This window comes from Lepisosteus oculatus, chromosome 19, assembly GCF_040954835.1.
Source record: "Lepisosteus oculatus isolate fLepOcu1 chromosome 19, fLepOcu1.hap2, whole genome shotgun sequence".
Lineage (NCBI taxonomy): Eukaryota > Metazoa > Chordata > Actinopteri > Semionotiformes > Lepisosteidae > Lepisosteus > Lepisosteus oculatus.
This window is the reverse complement of record NC_090714.1, coordinates 10,676,976-10,696,210: the sequence shown is the minus strand read 5'-3', so window position 1 is coordinate 10,696,210 and position 19,235 is coordinate 10,676,976. Positions and strand designations below refer to the sequence as shown.

At 42.9% G+C, this 19,235-nt stretch overlaps 1 protein-coding gene across 5 annotated transcripts in view; it reads left to right on the top strand.

Moving 5' to 3' along the window:
* Window positions 1-19,235, top strand: part of tnrc18 (trinucleotide repeat containing 18) — an 84,803-nt gene that overhangs the window by 19,319 nt on the left and 46,249 nt on the right. For all 5 annotated transcript variants that reach the window (XM_015360238.2, XM_015360242.2, XM_015360241.2 and 2 more), the window contains exons 3-5: window positions 6,560-6,736; window positions 14,538-14,666; window positions 15,977-17,794. In XM_015360238.2, the coding sequence (XP_015215724.2) occupies window positions 6,560-6,736; window positions 14,538-14,666; window positions 15,977-17,794 (2,124 nt within the window). The remainder of the gene's footprint in view (window positions 1-6,559; window positions 6,737-14,537; window positions 14,667-15,976; window positions 17,795-19,235) is intronic.

Genomic DNA, 19,235 nt, shown 5'->3' with positions numbered 1-19,235 from the left:
GACCAAGTGTATTCTACCTATCTCAGCCAGAGCTTGTGGGTTAACTAGAAAAGTAGTGTGAGAAAATAAAAACAAGCGTGTGTTTAAATATTGAGCAAACAAATGCTTTCTGTACTAAGATTTGACGGTTTTATTATTTTGCTAAAGGGAAATCACTTTGATTCAGTCATAAATACCAGTTTCCTCCAATTACGTAATAGTTAATACCCCCTTTTTAAGTATACATTTGTATTATGGAATGCTTTTATTTTTATAAAGAGACTTTAAACAGGACTCACAGTAGTCTGGTATAGCTTTTAGGGTTTTTTGGCTTTCCTTAATAGCAGCCTGCAGGAAATGCATCGTTAAGTACTGGATGTAGCAGTTATAAGCATACTGCTGTTCTTGCATGCAAATAAACGGCTTGAAAACCTGTACTTAATTTTGAGGACGGCTGATAGACGTTCACAGTTACGTTTATCCCCCAGACCTGGTAGATACGCCTTTAACTAAAGCAGGGAGAAAAAGGTTGAGCTTTTGGTAAGATGCGAATGTGTGCGAGTTGGCAAGGGACCGGGTCCAGCAGTGTGTTTTTTTTGTTGTGTTTTTTTGTCCCACTGATCTCAAAAGACGTTTCTCTGCGGTGGCTACGTATTTGAAATTAACTCATTAATAATGTAACTGCCGTGCAATATAAATCTGTTCAGCTCCAGCCCCTGTGTTCCTTTTCTCTGTGCTCTTTGTGCTGGGAATGGTTGTGCATATGAGGGCCTGTGTGTTTCACATCATTAGGCATGGTCACGTAATTGCAATCCAGCAAGGAAAATTGCAACGGTGCCCCCTCCGCAATCCGTGGGTCACTCGCATTATTTAAACAGTGCCTGACGGCCCGTAAAACCAAAGCCTAACATAAATATATCAGCTAGGATTTCGAAAAGCTAAGGCATGTAACAAATGTTACTTGTTTAATGTACACCACGCCATTGTACGTTTGGAGGAGAGGTTTGTGCTGATGTCGGCAGATATATTTGACCTTTTTAAGTGCTGCTTTTCTCTCCCTAGCCTGTTTCCCCACACTGCAATCTAGCAGCTGGTTGGAGCTAAAAATACGAAACCTCAGACAAAAAAACAGTGAAACTGGTGAACAAAAAAAGGGCTCGGTGATTTTAAAAAGAAACCAAATCTCCGAGCAACGTTCGTGAATGCCCTCGTGCTGGATGAAAAGCAAATCTTTCCAAATGGAAATGGTTGGGGATTTTGGTCAGTGCAGTTTGGGCTTTAGAAGATGATAAAAAAAAATGTGCTTGTGCTTACTTGATAATGTAAATAAATCGGCCTCGGTGCTTCCCACAGACGCACTGTGTTGGGACCCCTAACGCCTGCAGGGAAAATTCCAAAAGCCGCTTCATAGATCTTCAGCCTTGTCAGAAAAAGGAAAGTAAGTACAGGAAAGTGAAGGCTAGACTGGTGAAGGTTAGGTATATGGTCGGAAATATCTGCAGAAGCATTTGAAAATACATTTTCATGTGAAGTTTATGCATGTGTCGAAATATTGGAGTTTGTGTGCTCTTCAGACTAGGCTGCCTTGCTACACTGAACCAAAGCCCTTGATTTGTAACGAGCACCAGCTTTAATCATTTTTATTTAGCAAAGAAATTGGTGAGAAAAATGTAGCTGCGTCTAACTGCATTTTGAGGAGTGTGTACGCGTCAAGGGATTTTTTTTATCCTTTCGTAGGTAAAGTCAAATCCTTCTTCCCTCCTTCAATTGATCTTCTTTTCAAAACCAAATATATACAAATCTCTGCTGTGTTGTGACAAAGTGAAATCCCGCAAGTATTTGAGCTGAGTTTTTATTTTTTACCACCTCTTGCACAAGTCTCTGACCCACAGCTATTTCCTGTGACTGTTTTGTGGTGAGGAATGTAGGAACCGACAGTGAGAAGACTGTTCATCCTTTGGTAAAGCCTCGTCTTCTACAGATAACTATAACAATGAGCCACAACCATGGAAAATGTATTCTATATATATTTATGAAAGGATTTAAGTCCTCACAGGCAGACATACAAAAATAAAGCACTGCCTCCAGAAGAGAGAGAGAGGATCACAAAACTGAAGTAAAAAAGACCCAAATGATACCAGAGACTCTTATTTGTTTAGGAGTCCCCTTTATCCAGGACACTAATAAAGGTCCTGGTCATTTTAAAAACAAAGCTAAACCAAATGGAGGATCTCTACTTGATTTGACTTGCAAGCCATATATTATTGAAAAGGCAATGTACTGTGTGGTTTTCAAACAGAGGATGGCCTAAGGGCTGAATTGTTTTTCCCTTTCCCCTCTTAAGCGAGTGGTGGGTCAGCATTCATTAAAACAGCCGACCGGACTTCAGAGCAGACGTTTATTGCTCAGTGAAGCTAGGCAAGTCCCACATTGAAGGGACATGCTTTCACTGCTGTTCAAAGTAATGTTTTTGACCAAAACCTGAAGAAATCACTTACCACAGTGAACGCTTACTGCTGCACAGTTTTGTATTTGGTAGTGGTTTTATAAGTTATGATCAAATTCCATATTGATGGGTTTCCTAGCTATTGTACAGTCTGACCAGATCAGAGTGACATGGAAAAGCAATCAGATATACTCTGGTGATTAATCTCAATTATCCGTAATTGAAGCCTGTGGCATAGGTAGTTCAGACTTGGCTTTGTTACTAATCTGGCTATCTCCGGAGTCACTTGGGAAAGAGGTCTGACATTCAGAGGGACTTGTGTCTTTTTTATTGTTAAGTAGATTTGGTTGTTAGTCCCTTGAATACATGTGGCGATAGGTGAATGTTTTGCAAAGCAGAGTTGGGGGAAAAAACACTGAGCAAGTGTACAGAACTAACTATCTTGCATTCTCTTTCTGTTGTAGGTCCTCTAATGTATTTTTGTGGATTGATTCTTGTATACCACCTGTGTGTTTTTCTTTACTGCACTTATTAGTAACTAGACGTTTGTAGTACAAACTGTAATCCTACTTTTTAAAGGAGTGGAGACTGTGGGGACTTTAATGGCCTCATTTATGTTTAATTTAGCTTTAGGGTTTGAATTCCAGTTGATTTTTGTCCAAATACAACTGTTCTTTCTGAAGTGTGCATTGCAGTGGTCTGTGTTCAATTATGGGGGTGTTTGGCAGGGCTATTTCGAAAGCAGTACTGGGTATGCTAATATGCTGTGGAGCTGAGCGGTCATAGGAATTAGACAATTCTTTCTTTCTTTTCAGTAGTTAGCCAACGGTTGTGCCCTGTGGCAAATATGGTATATACCTCCAGAGAGATTTGCTGCATTATGTTCTTGTGCATGGATGGTGGTGTTTAATATGATTTATTAGTGATGATTTTATATTGCCTGTAATATTACAGAGTGAAAACATCTGGTCATTTCCAAAATAATTTTTGGGGGGTTGTTGTCCAGTGATGGAATTATTGAATATATATCATTATATAAATGTAGTGTGGTGTGACTCTTCCTGTCTTTTTTTAAATGTCTGTATTTAAGGGGCAGTTCAAAGGAGTGTGTCTTAGTAGTCCTTCTTGCAAGATGTGTTTTCTAGATCAGCTTTTGACGCCTTTGCTTGAACAGCTCAATCTCTTGTGTGTTCAAATTTCTTAACTTTTTATATTTGTTTGTTATTTTGATATGGTACAGTTTGGGAACTGCCAAAGATGAACTGCCAGCAGACACAACGTCTGCTTTGAGGTTTTGTTTTATTTACTTGAAAGGAGCCTCTCGCCAACTTCCCTTTTTAACCAAGTTCTGATTTCTGCTAGACCACTGATTTTTTTTTTCCCTCTCGCGTCGGTTCAAAGAAAGGAACTGAATGAAAAGGAGACCCTGTTGGTCAAGTTAAAATATTTTTCAACCCTTAAATCTTGACCGCCCTGGCAGTTGACTTGTAATAGTTTTTCTAATTGCAAAGCAGGGGTGATTAGGAAGGAAATGGATTAATATTACACACCTCAGTCCTTGAATCTTGTAGAATTGTTTGCTCACCCAGTAAAAGTGCACTGCTAATGCGTTCGCGATTCAACTAGTTAGCATCTTCCAGCACAAGACTTCCCTTTGCGCTCCGGTCTGTTATAGATGTGTTTTTACATGACAAAACTGATCTTCTGCCTATGAGTGAATTTGGCCAGACAGACGTGACCTTCTTGGGGATCCATCCCTTTGTTGGCGTGAAAGCATCGCGTTTCTCGTGCGCTGTGGCACGACTCATCGACGAACAGTTCCTGTATTAAAGCAAAGAGTTGGGGGGGGGGGGGGGGGGTCTTTCTGATTGCGAAGGCTTGGAACCCCATCCTGAAAAAATAGACGCCTGTAACTGAGGTTGAACTGAAGGCTCAGATCTCCAGCAAATTAAGGTTTTACTCAAATGAAGTGCAGTTTTGGCTCTCTGAAGGCGGTCTGGATGTTCCTGCTGATAGATGCATTCTTCCCAGCTGCTCGGGAGGGGGAGGGGTTAATACAAGACTGTGGTCCCTGTCATGCTCATTGGGAGCTGAGAGCAGGAATTGGGTAAGGCTGTCAATTTCCCATGCTTGCTGTGACCCTGAGGGCAGCAGGACCTGCTGGCCGGTGAAAGAAAAGGCATAGGTCCTTTATCTATAACCTTGAGCTTGGTTATCCCATTTGTATAAACACAGAGCTTGTTCTTTTTTTTTTAAAGCATTATTTCAAATTGTACGTACAAGTGAGGTTAGGAAACTCTAGAGGCCCAATAACAATGTCTTAAAATGCTAATCAGGTCCATTGTTAGAAGCAGGGGATGAAAGTAATTCTTCAGTGTATGCTAAACAAGCCATGAGAATTGCATAGCAAAGCATCTCTGCATCAACTGATCGAGATGTTTTTTTAAATTATTTTTCAGACTTTCTTGTGTATGGTTTGTTGAAATGATCTACAGTATGTACTTGGGTCCCCTCTTGTGGTAGTGTGCTCTCTGAATATGTAAGGATGGTTCTGTCGGGCTGGACTGGGATGGACTTCTGAGCTAACGTTTGTGCCTCTGTATAAGATGTGAAAAGTTGCATTCCGTCCATGAAGACCCGAAGTATTACTGGATAGCAGTCTGGAAAGAACGCATGCTTTTTGGGGTTTAATTCATGCAGATAGTTGCATGTAGCTTTACGTGGCCAGAGCGCAGTTGTTGCATTATGGGATCTTGATTGGCGGAGCAGTTTATTTAAAGAAATTTGAAATCCCTTGTCGGCCCAGTGTTCTAACAAGACGGCCTGTCTCAAAGACAAAAGATCTCTGAAGATGTAACAAGATGAGACTGTGAAACGTCTCTGAATCAGTTCAGAACAGAGCAACCAGAATCGTTTGTGGGCTCAAAGGCTGCTGACAGGCTCAAAGAATTAAACCTTTGTAGTCTTGAACAGAGAAGACTGATGGGACCTGATGCGTCTTAAATCCTCCAGAAGCGTTGAGAGAGTCAGTCTTAGAATTCAGAAGTGAAGAAAGTTAGGAGTTCATCAGACTCAATGGGATGCAATAATACAAACAACAGTAGGAACTTTTCACCAAGAGTTGTGGTAGTGTTAATCAAGCTACTCTGTTGTTGTTGGGTTGCTAACTTTGGTTCCTTCAGGAGGAGAACCTTGGATCAATGAGCTACCTAAAACAGGGATCTATAAGGGGCAAAATACAATAATATGATAATTCATTACACTTATGTGCTTTCCTGGACTTTCCACTCAAAGCACTTCTCATTTCTACCTGTTCTTATGAAGATAGGCAACTCTTTTTGAGGGAGCAGAGCAGAAGTGTTAATTTTAGGGTTTCAGCCTCTGCCTTTTTTTCTCTGAAGCCTTCTTCTATAGTCACAGAATTGTTCTACAGCTATGGTACTGTGAAGGCTCTTTGGAAGCCTAAGTGTGTTCTTGCTTGGATGTCAAATTTCATGTAAGAGAAGAACCAGGTCGAGGATTGGTGCATTTGCAGGGTTCTCTGCTGTAGAGGGCACATCTGGCAGCATCTTCTTAGTATATTGTATAAAAATAACCTGTAGGATGAGTTAAGAATGAATCATGGGGCTATTTGCTTGTAATCTAAGCAGCATGTATTTTTTATGAGCTGTAACTATCTGCACTGTTTCATTTCTGCTACTTTTTTTCTTTTCGAACATTGTTTTAATTGAAGAAAAATTGAGGATGTGTTTTTATCTCAAAGACTGTTGCATGTTAAATGTTTAAAAAGGCAAATATTTTTATTTTAGCTGGATTCAAGGTGGCCTTTATTTGGAAACGGTGTTTCTTTCAGTGTTGAACAGACTTGGTCGCTCTAAAAGTCTGCCGTTAAAACAAGAGTGGCAGGTTCTGAAATGCAACATTTTGAACCAGAAAATGTAGCAGTTCGCATATTGTATTGCTGAAGTTTAAGGATGATTTCTTCTTGCACGTTGTCCATTGCATAGGCTGCTCTTGACTAACACTTCTCTAGAAATGTGATAGTGAATTGAATGGTTGGAAAATTCTGTGTGCTGGCTGTGGCATTTGGCAGGTTTCCTTCATTGTGGCTTATTTCTGTTCTGATTTCTTTAGGTGATGCCTTTCCGGGCAGTTCCAGCCCTTTCCTCAGCGGTTATGTAGGTGGTGGGCTCGCTGGCTCCTCCACACCCCATGGTGCCCCCGCCCCCATGCCCCCAGACCCCTCCTTCAGGGCTCCTACCCCCTCCAACCTACAGATGGCGCAGCTGTGGGCATCCCATCCTCACGAAGGTAACGTCTTGCTTCTCCAGTGTCTTTGTCGCTTACATTTCTGTGGGGAAGACCCATGATGCACGTCTCTGCGTGTCGCCATTTAAAACCCCACTTGGAGGTATTCAAAACCGGGCACCTTGATACGCATTCGATTTAACAATCGGGTGTCATTTTAACAGAGAATTCGACCCAGACGAAGTAAGGATGTAGTGGCTCAGGAAACGCGAGACTTGTTCTGATTGAAACTGCATAATGAGAAGCAGTCCCCGTTGTTGGCCCGGGACGGGTTGGGGGGGCGGGGGTGCTTTCTGGGGGTTTTAAACTGAGCTAATAAAGAGCTGCTTTGTATAGGAAAGAATAAGAAAAAAAAAGTGTTAACAGCTTCAACATATTGGATTTTGGGTTTATGACGGGTTGTAGGGTCGTGTGCAGCATTTATCTCATTTGTAAGCATGTTGGATTTGATTGTCGGGGAATGTGGGCACATGCGAGTGCCCATAGACGCCTGTGATCTCAATCCCAGGGGCAGCACATAAAAGCTCTTGCTCTGTTCCAAGAGGGTCTTTGCAGCTTCTCTTAAAAGTCCAAGTCCTGAAATGCAGGCCCGTCCCCTCCAGCATGCTGAAATCGGCCAGATGACCTTGGCACCATGCCTTCCGGAGAAGTTGAGCTGCGACAGCAGGTCTCGTACGCTTAGGCTGCAGTAGGCTGGGCTTTATTGGAATGATTTTAATTCTCGTTTTGTCGCCATTGGTAAAAGCCAGGAAGGGGGGAGGGGCGTTTCTGAGACAGTTCTCCCTCACAGTTATTAGCCTTCTTTTAGTTGGGCGCTGATGTTCAAGCCCAGGTTCAAAAAGCAAGGCTGTCAGCACCATCCACTGTGGCCTTGAACTCAAGGCAGAAGGAAAAAGAACGTGGCATCTGTGATCCTGTGTTTATTAGTCCTGATGAGGTGGAATCTGTGACTGGCACTGCAGATCTTTCCTCATCAAAACCGGTGAATGGTCTGAGGTGGCAGACCACTATATTATTAGTATTACTATTTGCCTTTCAACTGTGAGCTGCTTCTTACTTCCATGCTTTCAGAACTCTGCAATGCTGTAATTACATAGCAGCAGATATGATGGCCAGCTCTTGTGAAAGGCCAGGGCCGTTTGACAGATGAACTAGGGGAGCGATGACAGCTCATGGGGCCCTTTTTAGTGAGGGTGGGGCCCCCTGGACTGTGTGATCAGCACAGGCTCTAATCCGCCTTGGTATTCCAGGTACATAAGCGCACACTTAGATTGCCAAAAGCGACCACTCCATTAGTTTTTTCAGAGATTTCTGTTACATTAATTAAAACCCTTGGGGGGGTGGAGAGAAGAAAGTGTTTTTGTATAAAATCCAAAAGGCATCTTTGAACTCTGGCAAGCCATCAGATAAAAAAAAAGCTCCACTTGGAGTTCTTGTGATTTATGTATTATTCATCGTGATAGCTTTTGGGAGGGCCAGGTAAACATTAGGTCTTTGTGGCCGCCACTATAGAGCAACACAGGGGTGAGCACTTTATAAATCTCGCTGTCAGAATTTTCAAAGATGAGTTTGCCTGCCTGGCCAGCATTGAAATGTAATGAATGGCTGACACTGAAGTGCACTGTGTTTCTGGTGCCTGTGAAAATATTTGAACATGTATGTTTGTTATAAAGGACGCACCTGGTTCTGATAAAGGGAAAAGAGGACAGGGAGGGGAGCTTTGTGGTAGAGCAGCATACCACAGTTTTAACTGTTTCTGTCCTGCCTCTCCAAAGCAAATACTTGGAGTTTAAACATTTTTATGCAGATCGCTCAAGGTCAGCAGATACTGGTTTTGTGTACTTAAAGGGCAGCACTTTTTTTTTTAACCTGTGCACTTTATCTTTGTTTGTTTGAGAGTGTGCTGTAACAATTTGCCCCCTTTGATAATGAAATCATCATGTTTGGCTTCCAGATTCATTTTCAGTTTCAAAATTGCAACTGAAGGCTGGCGCACTGAGTGTTGGGATTGCTGGAGATTGTTGTGATTAATGGCTTGAGGTTATGGGTGGTTACTGGTCATTTGATGATGCTGCTGTGATCATTCCCTTTAAGAAGTAGGTAGCTACAGTGACAGCCATTCACAGCTGGCTTTAAGAGACTTTTGTGACATGCTTGAAGGGGGGGGGTGTGGGATGGGGGCAGGGGGTGAGGCATTTGGCTAAGATCCCCTACTGCAGTGTAGAATCCTTGCTTGCCATCTATAGGACAGACTATTCAGGAGCAGTTTGCTACAGTAAGTCTTTATTCGTGACTGGAAAACTGTCACAGCTCCTGGATTTCATGTTTAAAAATGGTGGCCTCAGTGTAGATTTTCTTGATTATTCTGTTAACTCATTCCTCCAGTCCTGCTAAGAATGTGATGTTAACATGGAAACACTCTTGAAGGTTTGCCTTTCATCCTAAAGTAATTATAAGAAGCTAAGGTTAAAGATACAAGTGGTGAAAGCATTTGTTCTTGTTGTTAGATCTGTTTGTCATTATGCTTTTTCCCCCATTTTGGTAAAGGACAATTTGCCCAGTGCAACATAATACAAAAGTCTGAACCCAATTTGTTGCTGTTTTCAGAGATTCTTCGCATGTCCTTGCACTTTTAACTTTCTTTGCAATGACCAAACCTAGAGCTCATCAAGGCAACCTTTTCTTTTATTATTCAGGGGTGAAATATTTTTTGGACATTTTATAACTTAACAAATACTTTTGACTTATTGTGTTGAGCTCACAGTTCTATTTTTGTAGGCATGTCTGCAGGAATTCATGCCGCTGACATTTTATTCAATACCAGCTCCACCGTGTCCTTGATTTGAATCGAGGGAAAGCCAGCATTCACTGGCTGAATGTCTTTTTATCCTATAAATCTGTTAATGGGCTCAAATGCTGAGCTTTGACTGTGGCAGACCGGCCATGAGTTGTGTATGCACGCTCCTCCCACAATCTCTCTGCCTTTGATTGATGTGGATTCTCACATTTCCGCACACACCTCTACAGGTTTGTCAGCCAGCCAGGCTTGCTGCCCATGTGTTTTCAATCTACAGGAAAAACGGCAGCTTCACATTTTAAGGGTTTGGCTGATGTGTTGGAAGGCCAGGGTGCTATTTCAGTTCGGGGGGGGGGCTCTAGTGGTTGTATTTTAGGAAAAGCTTCCATAATTTGGCTCCCGCTGCTTGAATGTTCCGAAAAATTAGAGAGGTTTCTCCAGCGTTGCCTTCAGAGCTTCAGTGGAAAGCGGTTAAATGTCAGAAGCAAAGAGAAAAAGGTTTTAGTTACACAAGCAGCCAGCGAGGTTATAGCTCTGGGGGTTTTGGATTGGGAATGACACTTTGAGAGAGATGAGAGATGCCTTACTGGCTGGCTCAAGTCATTCAGGGGTAGTTTATCATTTTTATCGCTGTTTGTTTTTAAAAGTAAGCTGAAGGCTGCAGTTAAAGATCTGTGACATGCACGGTCCAGCCCTCCGCTAACACCCCCCCCCCCCCCACACACACACAACCTACTTGACCTTTCTGAAAAGAAGCACCTGAGAATCTCACTCTACGTGGTGTAAAACATTTGACTTTTCTGCTTTCTTTTAACCTTGGAGAAACAGAAAGAAGAGTCATGTTTGGATAGGTATTACCCCCCCCCCCCCCCCGCCTCTCAGAATTCATGTGATTCCTTGAAGTTCAGGCAAATAGTGTGTCACAGATGCCGACCTGCTGTTTTCTTCACACTTTGTGTGCTAAATAAAGATTTGTGTGCCTTGTGGAGCAGTTGTCGTACACTGTCAGTGCCACGTTGGAGCTCCGTTTAGGTACAAAATGGCTGAGAAAAAATTAAAAGGCCCAGATGCAAATATTTAAAGTAGCTATTATGCCCTGCTAAGAACTTACAGCACAATATTTATTTTTTATTCATGTAAATGTATTGTCTGTTCACAAAAGTGCCTGTTCATTTGTCTCCAAGTCCTAGATGCCCATCCTAAATATTTTAAGTTGGGCTTAGGTCTGGAGATGAGGGCATTCATCTGAAAACTGTTGCGTTCTCATCTTGCAAGAAAGTTGTTGTTACGTGAGCATTGTGAAGATGTGCATTGTTCTGCTGGAATGGATCAGGATGGGCAGCTTGTGAGGCCCCAAGATTTGACAAGTATAGGTCTGTGTAGTCAGGTTGCCATCGGCCACTACAAGTGAAGTTTTGTAGCGACTAGATGCTCCTCATCATCACACTTGAATCGCGCCAGTGATTGAAAGAGGATCTGTAAGCTCTCCAGAACCAGGCTGATGTCCAGACCGATGTCTCATTTCTCCGGCTCCATGGCCAGCAAGCTGAGACTTCAGATCAAGGTGTTGTGGCTTGTGGGCTCTCAGATCATGGCCTGTCGTTGATTAACTGTTTGGCACCAGTGTCTTGCCAGGTTAGAAATAACCGGCTGTGAACACCCCAGATTCTTGAGAAGTTGAGATCATGCCACCTCACGTCTTTCAAATTTGTGGTATAAAATAACAACCTTGGCAGTTCTAGGGTTAAAATCTTAATCATTTGCGGACCGTGACTAACACTTCATTTGGTTTTAAGGCAAGCTTCAATATTTTACCACACACTGGCCGTATAGCACTTTGTGGCAAAATGGCTGAGGCGTTCAAGAGGTTAATGCACAGCATAAAACCTAATTATCCTTCTGAAATTGCTGAAGCTGACATTTGCTTAGTTTATCGAAAAAGAAAAACAGAGATTAGAGGTGATTAGTGGTGTTCCTAATTTAAAAAGCAACTGCCGTCTGCATAAAGGGATATTTCTCTCCTTCATTCTCTGGAAATGAACATAATTTTGCAGAATTGTTATCTTGCACATTGCGACAGGTTTGTGGATCATACCTGCTCTCACTCCTCCCATGTGGAAATGGTAAACCACTGAAATTGGCAGTGAATTATGGCAGAAGTAGCAAAATAATACAGTTAAGAATTTGCATACTTGGGACCTGGCTCTAGAGAATACTATTTAAGGCATTAATGCATGGGAAAACTTAGAATACGAGCTGACACAATATAGAAAATTCACATCGACTTTTGAAGTTGTTTTTGTGGACAAGGATTAAAACACACTGGCATAATGATGTGGTACATTGTTTTCTAAAAGCTGAGTATGTTTTTTTTTTAAAGAGGTTCATTTTACAAGTAATAACAAAATTGGATAATTGCCACTCGGGTTAAATGGCTCTAAGTGGACTTATGCTAAACTTCTTTTTCCCCAAAGTTATGTTTGTAATGGCTAAATTGTTCTAATCTGGCTGTGTTTGGGTCTGGTTTCCAGTAAGTGGTAAGTCACAATGAAGAGTTTGATTTGAACTTTTGTTAGTAAACCAAAGCAAAGGTCAGCATTCCACAGCTACAGTCTTTGTGGGACTTGAAGGGTCAACATGTCCGTTTTCATCTGTGTTTCTGCAGCACGTGGCCTCACTTGAATGATATGCACACGCCCTTTGGAAGAATTTGCCTCCAGAGATATTATAGTAACTGGAAGACCTGTGTGTCTGCAACACATCAGGTGTCTAGTAGAAAAGCAACTCCAAATAACCCAAGCACATGCTGTCCCCTTGCCCCAGTTTGTCTTTGTTTCCTGGGCTGCAGCTGATAAACCTCCCTGACCTCTGGTAGTACTCATTAAAGTGACCTGACCCCTGCACTACCAGGACCTCTTCTCTGTAATCTTCCATCACATTGGTTGGATGTCCCTTATTGGCAGATCCTGACACGGGGTCTAATTTGTATTTGGGCAAAGTGACTGGATGTTGGCAACATTTGACGCCTGTGCAGTTTGACCTATATTTGTTCCATTGATTCCTTAACACAGCCCCCTCTCTTATTTTGTTGGTCTCCCAAAATTCATCTTGAGTATTGGTGAACTATATCCTGGTTGCGGTGAAGATGATAGTTCCAATGTGAATGCTAAATGGTATATTTTTGCAGTACAAAACATTTTCTATAATGTAATGCGAAACCAGGATTGCCTTTACCTGCGGAAGTTCTGGTTAAAGAGCACTGTAGGGGGATGTTTCTTTACAGCTGTGCTAAAGCATAGACTAGTTCAGCACAGAAAAGGTGATAATTTGAGATCATTCTTCCAAATCTTGTTTTGGTTGTATGCGTTTACATCTTAAGTTAGAAATCAAATCTTAAGTTTCATTTCTACCACAAGAAGTCAAAATGTCCTCGCCCCCTGTTAAATGTTTCTGAAAGTCCTAAAAGTTCTCCTTGCGGTGTATTTTTAACAGTTGACCGTTGTTCTGCCTCATTCAGTTGCTACCATGTCTAAGGTTACAATCTCCATTAACTCTGAAAGCTTCAAGCAAATTGCTACGTCAAGAATTGCCAGGATAAGTCTTTTGTAACAAAAACAAAAGACGTTGTCTATGATTAGCTGAGAGGTTTTCTGTAGTCATGGAGATGGCTTATTTATAGATTAGGTTTTCAGAGGAAGTCAGGGTTTATTGTTATAACTGTATTATTAAGCATTGCAACACCCCTATGACCTTCTTGAAACTGCCAAGGCCTACTGACATCTCCTGCCACTGTTATTAATCATTGAGTGCCACGAAGATTGGTTGCTTTGAAAACGAATATTTCATTAGTTAATTTTGTTGCTCTAATGAGGGCAAGATCCTTTTGGGTCTCTTAACCTGAGGCTGAGGTGTTTAGCAGGCTGTATTTTATTTTGTCATTTTATTCCTGAAGTTCAGTGAGTCCCATCTTTCCCATTGGAGCCCCGTGACCTCTGTTCTATACAGATTTTCCTGCTGGTAACAAGCTTTTTTTTGTTACATCCCTCTTTGAAGAGTTGGTCAGTGCAGTGAAAGACAAAAAGTCCCGAATCCATCTTTGTAATTTGAAAGAAGAGGTAATCTCAGGGCCACAATAATGATAAAAGCAACCTGATTAGACTTTTCATCCAACTGGTACAACCTGACCTATTGTGTATTCTCTTTATACTTCAAATGGATAAAAATTGATGTTTTCTTTTCAGAGTTCAGGTTGTCTGATTTGCCGTGTAGATTTAGCATTTTAATAAATCCCTTTCTTATTTGGTGTGATAAATGGCATTCTTTTCCTATGACACCTGTGATGAAATTCCACATTTTGAATTTAAGAAAAAGAGCCAGGCATATTGGGTATACATTTCTTGGTGGGTTTCAATCATAAAATGCCGAGACAAAACCTTTTAAACCCTTCTTCTGTGTGTGATCATAACTCATATTTTTATGATTCCACTAGAGAGAGTTCCTTTGTTCGCGTTAAATAGATTCATTGCATTACAAGGCATTAAATCTAAAAGAATGATGTGTGATGGAATATTCTTAAATACCAGAAATAAAAAAGGTGTTGAAAAGCAAAACGAAAGATTTGGGGAAAGCCACGTATACTCGGAGGCTTTACAAACACAACAGATGAATATTTATTTGAATCAATAGTGTTTGTTGCCTTTTCAAGGTCTCAATGTACAAATATAACAAAATGGAATCTATTCAAATTGTTGGTTGGTTTGTCATAAAATATCTATTTCCTCTAACTGGTAGCTTGCAAAGACATGTCCCTTTCAGGAAAAGATTTGGATTGTACATTTTTGGTCCCAAACTAAATACCCCAAAAGAGCATGAAAGTGAATGTTGACTTCTAACACAAGAATGATTTGCCGTCGTGTGGTCCGGGAGGGTGAATTATTTGGAAACTGCCGGGCAGCGTGAGCATATGGGGAGTTTGATGTGCTGATGCGGTCTGCTTTGTGTCCACAGGGTTTTCCCACCTGCCCAGTGGCCTGTATCCCAGCCACTACATTCCCCTGGGACACATGGAGCACCCCAGCAGTGGGAGCCCCCTGCTTGCCCAGCTCAGGGAGCACGCCCTCTTCGAATCCCAGAAAGGTGAGTGGACACCCCCTCGCTCCTCCCTTCTCTTTCCTGGGGTTGGCATCAATCACTGCTGCCACAGTTCACAACTCTTGGCTTTCCAGGGTGTGCACACACTGCCGATTGATGCAGGCATACATTTAGATTGGTTTAAATTGCTAACCTATAGCACCTTTAAAAAAAAAAAAATGGTCTTTTCACAGTCTCCTGGGACACGATGTCAACAGTGCAAAGGAAGGAGTATGAACTCTTGGTTTGAATATTCCTTTAATTGTCACTTCTTTCCAGGACACTCCTCTGGAACAAACACGATAGTTTCATATTGATAAGTTCAACACGGGAAGTGAAATACTGTGTTGTTATTGCCTGTTATAGAATCCTCTCTATTGATTGTTTTATACTCGGGGTTTACTTGAACTCTTTCTATACTCGCCAGATGGCAGTTATTTATTTTACGTATGCCCTTTAAAATTATTTAATTACTTAAGTTGCTTAATTGACTGCAGCTGGTATCAAAGCGACTTCAGATGGAGGATTGCTGTAGATCCCTCCCACTCCTGTCAGAGTGAGGACTGTTATACTCTTGCATTGTGGACAATCGCAACACCTCCTACAGCTCAGCTAATGAACTGGGGAGGAGTGTGGCTGAGGAAAAGTGCTTTCTCATTGAAAATAACTGGAGCGTGTGATGTTGCTCAAACATATGTTTTCACTGGTCAATAGAACAGATGGAGGTCTACTGCTATCTTTTTTATTATTATTATTGTATTGATTTTTCTTTCCACCCTCTGCCCGTTTAATTACTTTATCTTTTATTAGGCCTTTACCCTGTGTGTAGACAGGCACTGCGTATTGACAGTACAGTGTGTGTGTGTGCGCGCGCGTGTGCGCTTCTTTCTCTGTGGGGCTGTCAGGGAGGATTTCATTATGGAATGTGGTTGTTCAATAACTTTGCTTAGGATGCAGACAATGACCACTGCTCAGTACTAACCAAAATGAAATGGTATTGCTGGTTATTGGAGCCGGCTCTATTTCATTTGCCACGAGCGCAAAGAACAGCTGTACATAGCGTAGTACTTTCGAACGACGACGTTTCAAGTTTGTAGCTGTTTAGTCATCTTGATAGTGAGGCCAGTTGTAGCGACGCAGGAGTCTGCACAGGGGTGGGGTGCGATGAATGCAAAATGGGATGATCTGAATGAGCACAAAATGGAATTATTCTCTGCGCGGTGGTCCTCAGGTGCATGGGCAGTGAACCGTTTTGCTTAGCCTGTGTACGCTTTCTTGCATTTATGGATTCTTCTTTTCTCTGCTTACACTTGCAGAAGGCTTTTACTTGCCCGGCACTGCGGGACAGTCAGCCCTGCATCCTCAGCCTCCCATCTCAAGGACAGCAGCCAGTCACATCCCCAGCTCCCTGCCTCGGGATGCCGTTTCTCATCACAAGAGCGCGAAGGACTTGAGCAGAGAGTCGGGCAGGGAAAAGGCCAGCAAGGCTGAGCCCAGCCAGCCTCTTTTGAGGAAGGAGAGGGAGAGGCCTAAGGAGGATCCAAGGCCGAGGAGCGTGGTGGACCTCACCCAAGACGCGAAATTGGAGAGCGAGAGGAAGCTGAGCGGTTTGGACAGGACTTTCAAAAGCGGGGAGCACACGTCCCCTTTTTTTCATGAGCACTCGCCGGGTCTGAGTGGTGGAGAGCCAAAGTCTAAGAACCCTTTGCAGACCTCCTCGCTGAGCAACTGCAACAATGGCGGCAGCGGTACCTTGCTGAGGTATTCAGGCACCGAGCAGGACAAGTGTGCCAAGGACCTAAGTCAGCACGATGAAAACATGCGGCCTGGGACGCATGTCCACACGGACAAGCTGAAAAAGTGTGACACGGTTGTGACTTCTGTTGGTACTCTGCATGTTTCTTGTAGCTGCCCTTCCCCCCATAGTAACTCCTCCCAGATCCCCCCTCGAATGGTATCTTCTAGCACATTCCCCCCTTCTCATCACACCTCCTCCAGCTTGTGCACCCTCTACCCAACAGCCAAGGAGTCCGGAAGGGAACACAGAGTGATTGCACCCACCTTTGTGCCTTCTGTCGAGGTTTATGATGAGAGAAATGGGCCAATCCAAATTGCTTCACAGGCTCGGGACAACAAAAATGACAAAAACAGGGACAAAGACGGTAACAGATTAGGGACACTACCGGTTAACAACGAAAGGGCTCTGACCGACCCACTACGGCCACCTCATGCACAAGAGTCTCCATTGCATGGTGACTTCAAGAGGATGGAAATGTTAAGGGAGGAGGGCTCAGTTATAAGGTCAAATTCTATGGCGATGAAAAGGCCAGCATCCTCAGAAATCCTACTGAGCAAATCGGGGCATAGCCCAGATGTGAGGGACTTAAACAGCGCCACATCCAAAGAACTGGTAAAAATGGGCCTGGAAGCCGATTCTCGCAACCAAGAACGTGAGAGGATTCAGCGGGCCTCCATGAGAGACACTGGGAAAATTTACAATGGTTTAGATCCTTCTAGGATTCACATGGAACAGCACCAGCTCAAGAGTTCGGTGCCCACAGAGCCTAAGTGGAAACCTTTTGAAATGGGCAACTATGCTACCAGCCAGATGGCAGCACTTGTCGCCCAACATGGGCATGGGAACAGAGGGGAGGAGGACAGTAAGAAGATCTACCTTGATCCATCAGGGCTTCAGAGACCTGCAGTGGGTGGAAGCTCCAGAGGCGGCTCTGAGGTCTTGCACTCGGGTTCACATGGCGAAGTGTCCGCCATGCAGAGCTTGATTAAGTACAGCGGTAACTTTGCCAAGGAGTCTGGTGCCAGGCCCAGCAGTGGCATGAAGAGTCCCTTCGGTGGCCTCGGGCACATGAAGCTGGAATCTAACCAACCTGGAGCATCCAAAGTCCAGCATCTCCCGCCACAGCAGCCTGGGAAGCAATTGAAAAGGGACCCCGAAAGACCAGAGAGTGCCAAGTCTTTTGGCAGAGAGAGTATTGGCTCTCAGGGGGAGGTGGAAGTCAGGCACCCGCCAGTTGGGATTGCTGTGGCTGTAGCCCGTCAGAAGGACAGCACTAACAAGGCCAGCTCCAGCCTGGTGGACAGAGATCGGCCTGTTCCTGTGGGCAGCGTTAAAGGTAAGAGACCTCAAAGCGCTGTTTGCTTCCGCACTAAGCTATGAGTTGTATAAAAGAGAAAAAATGCAGTTCAAGATGTTCTTTCTCCCCAGTATTGATTCTGATCACAAGGTTGGGCCATGTGATTTGTTTTCCAATCATCTGATGGTAAACGCCTTGAGATCCAAATGTTTTTGTGTTAGGAAAAAAAAGGTGTAATTGTTAAATTTAAGAAGGTGGCCCACTCTCTCCATTTGGATTTAATTATTATTTACTTTGTTTGGCTGCTAGAAATGTAATCCACTGTTCCTCCTCAAAAGGCCTGAATCCAGCCCTCTGTACTAATAAAAAGTGCAGTCCTGCTCTTCAGTTTTACCTTTGCACTACAGTAGCCAAGTCATGTGACCACCCTTGTTTCCCACTAGACATGCCTTCACTGTTTACAAAAAAAAAACTTGATTGACAACACCATGGGAGCGGAGAAACGGGAATACATTCCATTCCTTTTCTTCCCTCCAAGCAGCTGTGTAGTCATTCATCAGCCGAGACATCATGTGGGACGCACAGCCCAAACCTTTGTCTGTGAAGTTAGCTGTTGCTAGGGCCTCCCTGGCCCACAGTAGGCCCTACCTGCATCGGGGAACAGTTTGTTGAGCCTTTCACTGACTAAGACACTGCCTGCCTGCATTAAATGTAATTTACTGAGCAGAACTAAAAACTGCAAACAAGGACTGAATTCTAATAGGCCTTGAGGTTTGTTGCTAAGCAATAGAATCAGCCTTTGGGAGAGAGCGAGAAAAAGCATTAATTTATTTCCTCCCTTGTGCCAGGAGATTGTAGTAATAACATTAGCCTGCTTGTGCTGAGAGGAGAATGTTTGAATTTACAGAGTATTTAAAAAATAGAAAGCAGGCTTTAGGTGACTAATCTGCAGTGTTTGTGGAGTAAAATGCTGGTATTTAGAACTTGGTCTTGGTATCCTAGGAAACAGGCCTGAGCCTTTCCTCTAAAGCATACGTGATTCAGATCTGTTCTTTCTCTTCTTTTGAGGTGTATAGAAGCACAATTCCTTTTTGCTGAGAACACCCATGTCCAATTGTCCCTGTGAATGTTCAAAGGTTGACTACATTGATAAAAACAGATTCCTTCTTTGCCTAAAAATGACTGGTAACTACTAGTTTGAAAATCTGTGTAGTTAACCAGGTTTAAAGTTATGGCAGTGTATATATTCCTTATTTGTAACTGACATATGCAGTATGTATAGAATTGTGTTTTTCTACCGTCATGACAAAACAAGATAAGTACAGTGCATTGCTGCCATACTTGCTTCAGTCACACGATTTCCAAGATGCGTAGCTCATCCTAAGGACAGCTTGCTGAGGGAAACAGCTTAGGTGCTTGTGCTAGCTTTGAGCCCTCTTTAAAACACATTAACAGCCGTTGCTAGTTGAGAATCAAGAAT